Source organism: Hydra vulgaris, chromosome 10, assembly GCF_038396675.1.
Source record: "Hydra vulgaris chromosome 10, alternate assembly HydraT2T_AEP".
Taxonomy (NCBI): domain Eukaryota; kingdom Metazoa; phylum Cnidaria; class Hydrozoa; order Anthoathecata; family Hydridae; genus Hydra; species Hydra vulgaris.
In genome coordinates this window covers 45,182,485-45,195,000 of record NC_088929.1, presented here as the reverse complement: position 1 = coordinate 45,195,000, position 12,516 = coordinate 45,182,485, and the positions used below count along the sequence as shown (strand labels likewise).

The following is a 12,516-nucleotide window of genomic DNA, read 5'->3' as shown; positions in this document are numbered from 1 at the left end:
TGTTTCAGTTTGACTATGTGATTTTCCTTGTTGGTGAGCCTTTACCGTTTCTGGCAGAATGTAAGCGATGCTCTACTTCCTGGTCTTCTGAAAAACAAGTGACTATGCATAAAGTTCAAAAAGGCATATTAAATCTCCACCCTTGATGCTCGACCAAACAACCTTGTTGGTTGTTTGGTCGAGCATCAAGGGTGGCTTGAGCTTTGGTTGGCTTGACTGTGATGTCCTAAGGTGATGCGCTGAAACCTGCGTCCTGTTTTTTAAAAACTAAAGGTCCATTGGATCCATAGTTTTGTCAAGATCTGATGTTTCTAGCAAAGTATGATCATCAACCAATGACTCGTAGAACTGAATTGTGGTTGGGTAAATGTCAAACAATTCCTTGATTGCGGCTTTCCGTCTTTCCTCACTGTTCGCAATACTTTTGAGTGTATACCCTCTATAATATGGGTGTAGAAGTGAACCCACGTTATAGTATTTGACTCCAACGCCATTATTAGGTAAACCTTTCTCAAATTCTTCCATGAAGTTGTGTAGGCAATCTACAACTTGATGGTTACGCTTTTTAACGTCATTTACGCTTCTTTTGTAAAGCCAGTGGAGGTTTACTATGTCTTTTTGAACTTTATGCATAGTCACTTGTTTTTCAGAAGACCAGGAATCAGAGCATCGCTAACATTCTGCCAGAAACGGTAAAATGTTGTAAATACGATACAACTCTAGTTTATCCGGAATCAAACTTTGAAGATCTGGTTTATTTAGAGTTTGAAGTTCAACCAGTAAACCAGCCTTTAATCTGAGGGTTGACTTGAGCATCATAAAGCTAGAATTCCATCTCGTTACTATCGGCTGAATGATCTTGACTGGTTCTATATTTGCTTCCACCCACGCAATTTACCGCAATGCGGTATAAATGCGTATTACGCGTTTACCGCATTTTACCGAAATTTTTTTACCACTGGTGCGGTAAGGCTGATGCATAATTAGAGTTCCATTTTGTTTAGGATTTTCTTTGTGAAGTTTATAAAATGATCCGAAAAAAGAAATATATCCTGAAGTTTGATTCCTTTTTGTAACAATTATTTTAATCGCCGAATTTTTTTTTCTGATAAAAAAATGAAGTATTATATTTTTTAAACCGACCTTAGCAGCTTAAAAGTTTACATTATTAAGTTTACAGCTCTTTACAAAATTTTTAGTGCATCCAAGTCTGCATCACGAATTACGGAAAATTTCTAAAACAACTTTTAAAATCTGCATTGCTTCCAATTGGCTATTTTTTGATGTAATTTCCTGTACATTGAATTCTATGAGGATTAATTTTAACATCTACTTTAACAAATTTTATTTTATCAGTTATCATACTATCCATAATGCCATAGATGTTAAAAAGGACTACGATCCCTTTTCTCTTTTTTAATAAAAACCCTCGCATGGTTTAAATAGTTTTTAGTTAGCTTGAGTAATAATACTTAGTTGTAGCTCCATATAAAAAATCAATTTTATATGGAGCTACAACTTCTAATTTCGAAACCTTTGGAAAAAAACAGGAAAAAACTGATTTTATTTGTTTGGAAGACTTAGCTTCATTTTCTTTACAAACAGATACCTCGTGTGAGATGGATTTACAATGTTGCTCGTCCTCTTGTGTAGTAAAAGCTCTTCCTTTTTTGGACTTTGATTTTGACATTACATACCAAACATGGTATATTGTTACCATTTTGATCCATTTTAACGCATTTCTTTGATTCTTAATGTACTACTTTATCAGGCCATTCAACTTTTTTTTAAGAAGCCATATTTTAAATTGCTTTGAGCGTTTAAAAAAAGCGCGGGTCCAAAAACGGAAGATATCAAAATGCAAACGCCCTAAATAAATTATGCGAGTCCTTCCGTTGCACGCTTTCTAAAATGGAATAACGACCCGCACACCCGCAAATGAAGGTCTTTCGTCAATAGTCGAGACCCGCACGCCGACAAACGGAACACTTTATTTTCTGATTATGTCACCCATTGTACTTTTAGACTTAATTTCTATAATTTTCTTATAAGTTACTTGTTAATTTTGAATTTTAATCTTTCTTTAAAAAATTATATAGAAGATTTACAATTACAAAGTAACATCATCAATATTTTCACCAAAACGGGTAACAATGGAATTAATAAGTTTATTTGCCTAATTGTAAAGAATACCCGCTCCAGTTTCAGCTCTATCAATTTGTGACACTATACTCTTAGAAGGAATAAGTATCTGATCTTTATCAACTTTCTTCTTTTTAAGTTGAGGGATCTCAAAATATTTATCAAAAGAGCAGCCGTAGCGTATTGATTAATGCGTTTACTTCAAAAGATAGAAATCCGTTGTTTAACGCTACCTCTTGGCCTCTTAAATTTTTCAACATAGGTAAAAAAAGAGACGGGAACTTCCATTTAAATGCTTTTGCGCCTTATGTAAAAAAAAGTAAAAAGTTTATTCATTACATTCAATATCACAATCATCAAAACTATCTTCATTTTCCGGTTAAAAAAAGGCTGATATTTTTGCTTCTTTTTGTACAGAAAAGGTTTTCTTACCCCAGTCGGCAAATTTAGTTGTAAATGCGCATTAGAAACTCGTTTAAATACGTATCAATGTGGTATGTATGTTAGCCATTTTATCGTGTCGAACACGCATTAGAAACACGCATTAGATGCGTATAAAGACAGGTATACAATACGACGCCAACTGAGTATCAGACTCGCATTTGAAACTCTTGTAAACACGTATAAAACACGATAACCAGAGAATATTCAATACGATATTTTCCTGGTATTACATGCGCATTTAAAACTTTCCAGAATACGCATTATTTACGAATATATGTTAGCCATTTTATCGTATCAAACGCGCATTAAAAATAACATCAGATGCGTATAACGACAGGTATACAATACGACGCCTACTGAGTATCAAACTCGCATTTAAACACGTATAAAACACGATAGCCAGAGAATATTCAATACAATTTTGTTAACTAATATGAACTCATAACATAATGATAATGACTACCAGTAAGCAACCCGTAATACGGGTTATGAGTTATTAAATCATTAATAACAATAAAAACACATTAATAACTTGATATATTATCTAAAATATTAAATACAAATTTATCTATAAATATTTTAACTTTGACTCCGTATCAGCAACGTCATTGCTTATAGGTAACGACATAAAGACCGCATTAACATCAGTTGAGTTCTTTTTAAAATCTGTCACAACACAAGTACCAGAAAAGGAAAGTCAAGTAAAGCCTGCAAATACCTAAAAAAAGACATGAAAAAAAAATTACAATTTTTAATTACAAAAGTACTATTTGCATTTTATTGTTAGTAGAATTAGGATAATAATAACAGAAAATTAAATGAACCTGTCATTTCGAAAAGGGCACAAGTCCATATACAAAAACTTTTCAAAATTAACAAAAATATGATTTTTATTAAAATAATGTCTAGGTTGCTAAAGAAATTAAACATAGAAGTAGATAATTAAAGAACGTATATAACTTATGTATTTTTTATTTTTTATAAAAAAACATAAATCATACAGAAATTTTTAATTCAAACTTATAAACTAAATGCTTAAGGTTTTGGACTTATGTCCTTTTCAAAATGACAGGTTCATATATTCTGGCTACAGAATAATTAAAAAAGATTATAAAAAGGCTAGACAACACAATGTATACATTGTTACTATAGGAACGCTGGCAAATAACACCACAACTTAACAAGATATTTTATTAACTTAAATACTTGGACTAAAAAGATTTTATTTATTACAATATTTGAACAATCAAGGGACAATTATAGTTAAACAATTTGAGCAACTTTATCATAAAATAGCAAGCAACTCGTAAAATATTTCTTATAATTGGTCATTATCATTTGTGGTATTAAGAAATACATAAGAGCTCAGTAATTGCATAAGTTTTATTAAATCTCCCTCTCATCTAAGAGAGAAAGAGAGAAAAAGAAAGTGTTTCCAAAGCAGCATGTTAACAAACGTAAAAAAGGACGGAATAATTAGTAGTAACTGGTTTTATTATGTTACCAGTAAACAAAATTATTTTTACCTTGATTAAAAGCTAATTTCCAGCATTTCTTAATTAAGCTCCAGCTTCTCTATAACTGTTGCCTAATGATTAATAGAGTAAATTTCACATCATACTAAATTTACAAAATTAAAACCATGTTTCAACAGTTAGCTAACTAATCAAAAGATGACAAAGGGAAGACAAACTAAAAAAAAAAAATGAAAAAAAGAACATAATTATGATATAAATTATAAAAAAAAAAAAAATTATTTAGATTTAAAAGTGTTAATTGTTACTATAAATAGCTAAACTCATACTTTGCTTTGTTCTGAAGTGTCTAAAGTAAAATCAAATTAACAGACACTAACACTGTTTGACATGGAATTCAGTCAAGTAAGTTTCTGCATCCCGAGTTGCATTTCTTACATTTCAACAACGATTAATTTCATCCTGCCTAGATCTATTTTTTTCATTTGACAACTATTTTCAAGTTGCCTATTAGCATTTTTCATTAATAACTTCGTTGAGCCTCATACTACCTATTTCAATTTCACTGTTATCATTAAACATATTACCAGTAATCTTACTATTGTTACAATTGAATAAATGAACACAAAAGAATCTTACAAATTAATAAATCTTAAGTTTAGATAAAGTCTTCGATTAGAAAAGATCACAATCTTTTCTAATCGAAGACTTTATCTAAACTTAAGATTTATTGAAATCCATATCTTTTTATATGTTTATATACATAAGTTGTTTATCAAAAATATTAAACAATATTTATTTACATCAATTATTTTTAATTTCACAAAGATTCTACAATGCACTAAATTATTTTTACCTTAATGAACAAAAATAATAAATGCACAATCTTGTATAAAAAATTTAAGCAATGTCAGTCAGTATATTTTACTCTAAAGTAATTATATATATATATATATATATATATATATATATATATATATATATATATATATATATATATATATATATATATATATATATATATATATATATATATATATATATATGTATATATATATATACATATAAATATACTGAAATATAAGCAGATTTAAGTTTATAAACTTTCGTGTCAACAAATTACAGTCAGTTTTAAATACACAAAATATATATCTAATATAATATATATCAAATATAAAATAAATCCAATATAAAATAAAACAAAATAGTAAATTTACTCAAACCAGTATCAGCTACACCGTGTAAAGTAACTAAAAAACACTTCAGTTCTTTTGAATCACTCTAAAAAATAACTTTCAGCTCTTTCCAATAGCACTAAAAAATAAAACAAAACTTGCTTAGCTGAGTTGCCTAGTTTATAAGAATCTGAAAACAGATAAGTAAAAAACCAAGAACAGACAAACATTTATTTGTTTAGAACTGCTATATTTAAACAAATTAAATTAAACAAAGAATAACGCCAATTCTCCTTAAAAGCTAAAAAAAATTTTCATCTCAAATTTGCTTGCAGACCTTACTTGTAAAATAAAATGTGAATAAGAAACACATTTAGAAAAGCCTAGAAAAAATTCATTAAAATTTACATACGTTTGTTCTTTTATATCGCATAAATCCATTATATGATAAATCTGAAATGAAAAAATGTATTAGATAAGTAAATACAAAGAAAAATATCAAATATAAATCGAAAATTAATATATCTGATAGAGATAAGATGTCATGATAAGAGAGTAGTAGTTGTTAAATATTGTTATTTCATTTTAGAAAACAAATCATGTTGGTACTTCATGGTTCTAAAAATTCAAATTGAGACATAAACAAAATGTATATACGACAAAATGATTTTTCTTGAGTGGCTTTTAGTGAATGATTAAAAGCAGCGAGTTTCAATAATAAAACCACTTATAATTTTGAACAATAGACACCAACATAAAGGTAAGCCAAATGTAACAACATTAGTAATATAAATAAAAACTTTACGCAAAATCTTGCTCAACACGTTTGCCAAGTTTGAAAATATGGAAACAACATAATATAAACATATATAATAACTATAAAACACAATACATTTATTTAACTTTATATAACATATATAAACACCTCGTATAATGTTTATATACACAGTAGATACATTTTATACTATTTTAATGACACATTTATAAAACAATTACATAACACATATTACCGCATACATATATTTATCAAAAACTTTTTAACTTTGAACATAATATAAACATATATGCAAACTATAAACATATATAACTTGAATTGCGCGAACAAAAAATTTTAAAATAACATGAAAAAATCTAAAAGATTCATATATATATTCATATATAAAAACAAATGTCTCGTAATAAAATATCAAATTATAATCATATTTAATTTATATCAAATACTTATTGAATAAAGAGCAAAAAAAAGATAGAAGAACTGCAATCCTTATAACACAATTTAACGTTTAGCAACAATAAAATGTCAGTGTTGGCTCGATATTTTAATTTATTTTTCTAAATTTAAAACAGTACAAAAAACAGGTAATACCATAACAGAAATGTTAATAAAATAATAATCATCATAATAAAATAAACAAGGTATGAAATGATAGGATTTATAATATATTTGAATTATATTAATTCAGGACTTAAATTAAAACTAAATAAATTTAAAAGTTACTTTCAAATTTATTTAGTTTTATGAAGTCCTAAATTAATATAATTCAAATATATTATAGATCCTATCATTTCATACCTTGCTTATTTTATTATTTTATATTATTATTTTATTATTACTACTTTTAAAGTAGTAATAAATATTTTTATGACAAAAGTTTTAGTAACTTTTTTAGTACAAAAAAGTACTGTAACTGTATTGGAGATATGCGATACTGCTTTAGCAGAACGATATCTCTTCATACCCAGTGAAAAAGCGCACATGGGATACGCGTGGATTTTTTCCATATGTAACCCATGTGGGGATTATTATTTTGTCCCATGTGGGTTTCATATGGTAAATCCCACATGGATTCCATATGGCAAATCCCATATGGGATACGCGTGGGTTTTTACCATATGTAACCCATATGGGGATTATTATTTTGTCCCATGTGGGTTTCATATGGTAAATCCCACATGGGTTTTATGTGGTAAATCCTACATGGGATATAGGTGGAAAATACTACATGTTATAGATCTTAAATGCCACATATTTTAATCCAAATGGTATAAAAGTAGTCAATACTAGACAAATAAAAGTCCGAATGCTTCTATGATAATTTTTAAAATTCTTTTAATTTAAAAATTACTTAAATAGTAATTTAAAATTAATCATCGAAGCTTTCAGAGAGGCTTAACTTAATCTGGTATTTGCTACTTTATCCCATTTGGTATTCAAAATGTGTAGCATTTTTGATCTTTTACATGTGATGTTTTTCACCTATAACCTATGTGGGATTTACCATAAATTATTAAGACGAAATTTTATAAAATTAAAAAACGTGTTGCAAAATGAATTTATTTTAAAATAAATGCTATTAATCAATACATCCAAAATGAATATTAAAAATATTATTTTTTCTTTTGCGATTTACACGCCGTTTTTTGGCGATTGAATTAATTAAATCGCTTCGGCTTGCATAATACCAAGGTTTTTAGTATCTTCTAACTTTCTTCAAACATTTTCTAAAAAAATAAATAAATACAAATATATATATATATATATATATATATATATATATATATATATATATATATATATATATATATATATATATATATATATATAGAGAGAGAGAGAGAGAGAGAGAGAGAGAGAGAGAGAGAGAGAGAGAGAGAGAGAGAGACAGAGAGGCAAAGAGAGAGAGACAGAGAGAGAGAAAGAGAGCAATTTTAATAAGGAACCTTATTAGTCGAGCAATTTTAATTATTAGCCAGGTTGAAGTCATTAATGACTACAATATTTCACAAATAATTATTTCCTAATTTATTACTTACAATGACTAACGTATTATGGGTAATTGAACACATATTATGCGTAATGTGCTTGAACCCATAAGGAGAATCCTGAAAAAAAGTGATCAATTAGGATAAGTAGTTAAACAAAAAAACAAAAACAAAAATGTAAAAACCTACTTTTTCAATGATGTAGACGTTGGGTGCAATAGCCACTGGATGCAAAAGTATCTTTACTTTTTCGTCACACACACGGCCTTCTATAATAACAGGCCTTGACATCGCGCAAAATGCCGTAAAAACTGAAGGCCGATTAAACTTTCACTTTTACTTATATTGATATATTTTTATATTAGGTAGGGTGTAATGGCAGTCTATGTTTTCTAATAATAATCTCTAGTAAAGACGGAAATATAAAAAGAAAACCAAAAAGTTGTTAAAAGATAATCATATTTTTCGTATTTCAAATTTCATTAAGAATATTTATGTAATATTAAATAGTATCAATAACAAGCAGAACCATAACAAAGTACATATCTATATATTAAAAAGATAACTGTATTTTTAATTTTTTTTGCTAAAAATGGTAACAATAAAAATCACCAAAAATAAAAAACACCAACAAAAGTTGATTCAAGCAAAAAAAAAGTTTTATCAATATATCTCAACAGGGTAAATATATACAAATCCAAACATATTGAAAGACATATAGGCTAATGAGAAAATAAAAAACATAACTAGTAAATAGCATAATTAATTACAAAACTAATTTTCACATAATTTATGATAGCTTTAGTATTTTGGGAGTGGTAATTAGTGAGTAATTCTTTAGCAGAATATTAGAATATACTCTGCATTGTTTTTTTGTGATTTTAAATTAATATTTAGCAGTAATGAACTAAAACTGAGTAACACAAAATGTTCTGTATAAAGGGTCAGTAGCACCTTGAAAAAAAAAAAGCAAAATATTGACCATTAGAAAAGAGCATCAGAAGGAATTTCAAGTCCGCCTCTGTTTAGGCAATACAGATAACTTCCATATTTATAATAACAATTGGTAGAATCATTATAAATTTTTATTTCACTTTTTTGCACATAGCCAGCTATGTAAACTATAGCCACTAATGTAGATTTATTAACTGAGCTTTCAAGATCATGTATATTATCCAGAAGTTCTTTTTCATCAGTAGAAATATCTCTAAAACATATGTCACAAGTATGACCATTGATACCATCAACAGGAATGTCAAGTTGTAATATCAATTTAGTAAGTTGAATATTAATTTTTTCAAATACAGATTTAGCGTTTATAAAGTAAGTACCTCCAGATCCCTGTCAAAGCTTAGAAAAAGCTTTTTCAAGGGGATCTGTTGAAAACCAACCTAATAAGACAAACTTTGCTCCATTACTCAACAAAGTTTTTACAAGATCAACAAAGCCATAACATGAATGCGCTATTGCATTGCTAGTATCTAGCGTAAGCTGTTTTACACGCTTACCTGTAGGTTTCATAAAATTTGACAGTTCAGCAATATCTCGTAGCAGTTGTAACTGTTGATCACCAACTGAGTGGATTTCTTTGCATAATTCATTTCTAAACCGAATGCCAGCACCAGGTGCTTTGACATTAACAACATTCGAAAAAAAATTATTTTTTCAATAAATACAGCAGTACCTTCAAATGCTTTATTTTCAATCTCTGGATGCGTTCTTAATACAGCTACTGTTTTTTTGCAAAAAACAGACAAACAAAACTTTACAGATTGTCTCTCTATTGGTTTTGGATAAACTGATTTAGCTGTAAGTTTTGAGAGTTTAAAAAGACTATTACACTCAGTTTTATATATAGTTTCTAAATCACTCCACTTAGCCAAAGCCAGTTCTTTATTGTTCAAAAATTGAAGTTCCCCAGTCTTTTTTGTCAACCAATTGTTTCGTATAGATTCTAGTAGATGCACATAATCATACAATAAATATATACCTGATGTTGTTAACCATGGTTTACTATCAACTGTTTTAAACATTCCAAAAAATCTTTGATTTACTTGGTTACCATCAGTAATTATTACCAGTGTCTTACTATTTTCGATATTATTTATTGTATAGACAATTTGTTGACATTGAGCAAACTGAAATTCAGAGGAAAGATTTGCAACAGGTTGAGCTCTACATATAAATTCTGGACCTCCAAAAAGACAGTTAATCATAAATGATAAAATTGTTTTAGCTAACTTTTCAGGGTAGTTTACTGCTTGACCAAACAAAGCACCTCTTTGGTAAAGCAATGAAGCTTTGACATAGACCTCATCAATTAGTAGTATGGAAATTCTTTTTAATGGATTTAAATTCATAAAAATACTATTTATAAAACTTAGGTCCTCCGTTGAGCTTATTTTTGAAGTCAATCGTGTTAAAGTCCTTATACTTGGCAACTTGTAGTCAATACACAAACAATCATATAAACTTCGTTGTAGTTGTAATTGATATTGTAGTTGAAGTTGAGATAGTCCGACTTGCACAGAGATACACAGCATTTCAAAGGCATTTTTTAAGGTATTTAAAAAAACTAATCGTTAGTTTGACAATATTATTACCTTACAATGTTAACGCCTTGAAACTTACAACGTTATCGTCTTGAAGTTGGGCTATCTAATTTATAAACCAATCAAATTTTAAAGATTTATTAAAAAAGCGCGAACACAAACTTTCGTCTAATGTTAAAAGATGAAAATGTAAACACAGTATTAGGAATTGGCCTTCAGTTTAACAAATTTGTTGCGCGATGTCAAGGCCTGTTATTATAGAAGGCCGCGGTCACACATAATATAATATTCTGAAACTAATAAACAAACATCTAAATTTCTATAAGTAAATTTATTGTTTGATCATTGCCTTTATATCCTATCTTATTTTCATATCATAATCTATTATGGTATTATTTATATAACATATCACAACAATATTATTAAATTTGTGATGTTCAAATATCATATGAACATTCTCTAACATGTTCATATGATATTTGAATATAGTTCTTGAGTATATTATCTGCAAACAATTGACTGATGCAAGTTCAAATGTTGTCAAAAATCAAGCATGCATGCATGGGACACTGCAGTGTCCCACAAAGAAATGCTGGTTTGAAAGTCAAATTTTCTTTATTAAAAAAAAATATTAAAATAGGGGGGAGAAGGTTTCCGTAATTTTTTTTAGGCTCCAAAACTTTTAACTTTATATATAATAAGGTTCATAAAACTAAGGGACTTACGAAGTAAATTGAGGAACAAAAACAGGATATTTACAGAAACTTTTCAATTTTTAATCTGGAGTACCAGTGTAATTGGGAATTAAGTCGCTGGGTCCAGTATTCAAAGTATTATGATCTAAAGTAATATATAAATTAAATAAAATGCTTTAAAATGCATGCAGTTATACATATAACTCCTGATAGTTAACTATATGTATAACTAGTTATACATAAAATTTATTATATAAACTTATTTTTTAAGGTTATGCTTGAACAAATTAGTACCAATTAATTCAAATTCAAGATTTAGTTCAAGTTCAAGTTCTTATTTGTTCATTGTTTTTTCACTATTTTATATTTAATTGTTCAAATTTGTTAACTGGTACTAATTCTTACTACAGGAAGAATATTTATCATTGTTGAATGTGATTTTATTAGTAACTTAATTTTACTTTCAACATATTTTGACAACACCCTTTACATTTTAAATGATGATAGCTTTACTTTTCTAATGATGTTAAATTTATTACGTTTCAATAACTCAGATTGAATTTTACTGAATTATTGTAAGCTTTGTAAGAATTTGCTGTATATCAAATGGTGTTGTAAATAAAGTAAAAATTATATATATATATATATATATATTATATATATATATATATATATATATATATATATATATATAGTATTTAGGCTATGCCAGTAGATAGAGGGGCAGTGTGAGTTTAACAATAATTAACAATGGGGAGGGAATGTTGAGACCAAAATAATGTCAATTAAAAAATTGAATTAAAAAAAAAAGTAAATTATTTTATTTAAAAAAAAGTAAAACAATTTATGCTAGCTTTAAGCAGGTTTTAGAGGTGTTTACACCAACAATGTGGTCTAAAAACTTCTTGCTTTTGTTGCTTAAAACTGTAGAGGATCATAGGAAAAACAATTTAAATTCAGAAATTAGCTTACTTATCTGAAAGAACAATTTGTGTTTTTTTTTTAATTTTAGTACTGTCGAGAATAAACGTATAATTGAGCCGGAAAAAAATTGATGGTATATGCATTTTTTATATTATATTAACAATTCAGATATACCATCATAATATGATAACAAAAACTGACATCATTTTCAATGGGAGATGGCAAAAAATTGACTGAGTTTGATAAAGGGTGAAGGTGTTCAATAAACCTGGTCATCATCTGACATCATTATGCATAGATGATCCTATGATTTAGGTAAAATAAGTAATCAATTTGCCATATTTCT

General features: G+C 27.9%; 2 protein-coding genes and 1 long non-coding RNA gene across 10 annotated transcripts in view; all 3 read right to left on the bottom strand.

Moving 5' to 3' along the window:
* Positions 1 to 12,516, bottom strand: part of LOC136085996 (adhesion G-protein coupled receptor G4-like) — a 284,829-nt gene that overhangs the window by 148,423 nt on the left and 123,890 nt on the right. The gene's annotated exons all lie outside the window — the stretch shown is intronic.
* On the bottom strand, positions 3,111 to 6,662 carry LOC136086615 (uncharacterized). 2 transcript variants are annotated; one of them, XR_010641471.1, is made up of 4 exons: positions 5,649 to 6,662; positions 5,279 to 5,375; positions 4,113 to 4,174; positions 3,111 to 3,304 (listed from the first exon to the last, which is right to left on the bottom strand). It is a non-coding gene; the product is annotated as an uncharacterized LOC136086615 (long non-coding RNA). The 2 variants fall into 2 exon arrangements; XR_010641470.1 differs by lacking the exons at positions 5,279 to 5,375; positions 5,649 to 6,662 and having other exon boundaries at positions 4,113 to 4,719.
* LOC136085993 (uncharacterized) lies at positions 7,556 to 11,376 on the bottom strand. 3 transcript variants are annotated; one of them, XM_065808116.1, is made up of 3 exons: positions 8,189 to 11,376; positions 8,051 to 8,119; positions 7,556 to 7,738 (listed from the first exon to the last, which is right to left on the bottom strand). In XM_065808116.1, exon 1 carries the CDS (start codon positions 10,540 to 10,542, stop codon positions 9,517 to 9,519), a length of 1,026 nt encoding a protein of 341 aa, XP_065664188.1. In that variant the 5' UTR covers positions 10,543 to 11,376; the 3' UTR covers positions 7,556 to 7,738; positions 8,051 to 8,119; positions 8,189 to 9,516. The 3 variants fall into 3 exon arrangements, with proteins under 3 accessions (XP_065664188.1, XP_065664187.1, XP_065664189.1); XM_065808115.1 differs by having other exon boundaries at positions 8,051 to 11,376; XM_065808117.1 differs by lacking the exon at positions 8,051 to 8,119.

Bases quoted from the DNA above. Each gene is read 5' to 3' on its own strand.
- LOC136085993 (XM_065808115.1), bottom strand. From the start codon at position 10,542: ATGCTGTGTATCTCTGTGCAAGTCGGACTATCTCAACTTCAACTACAA.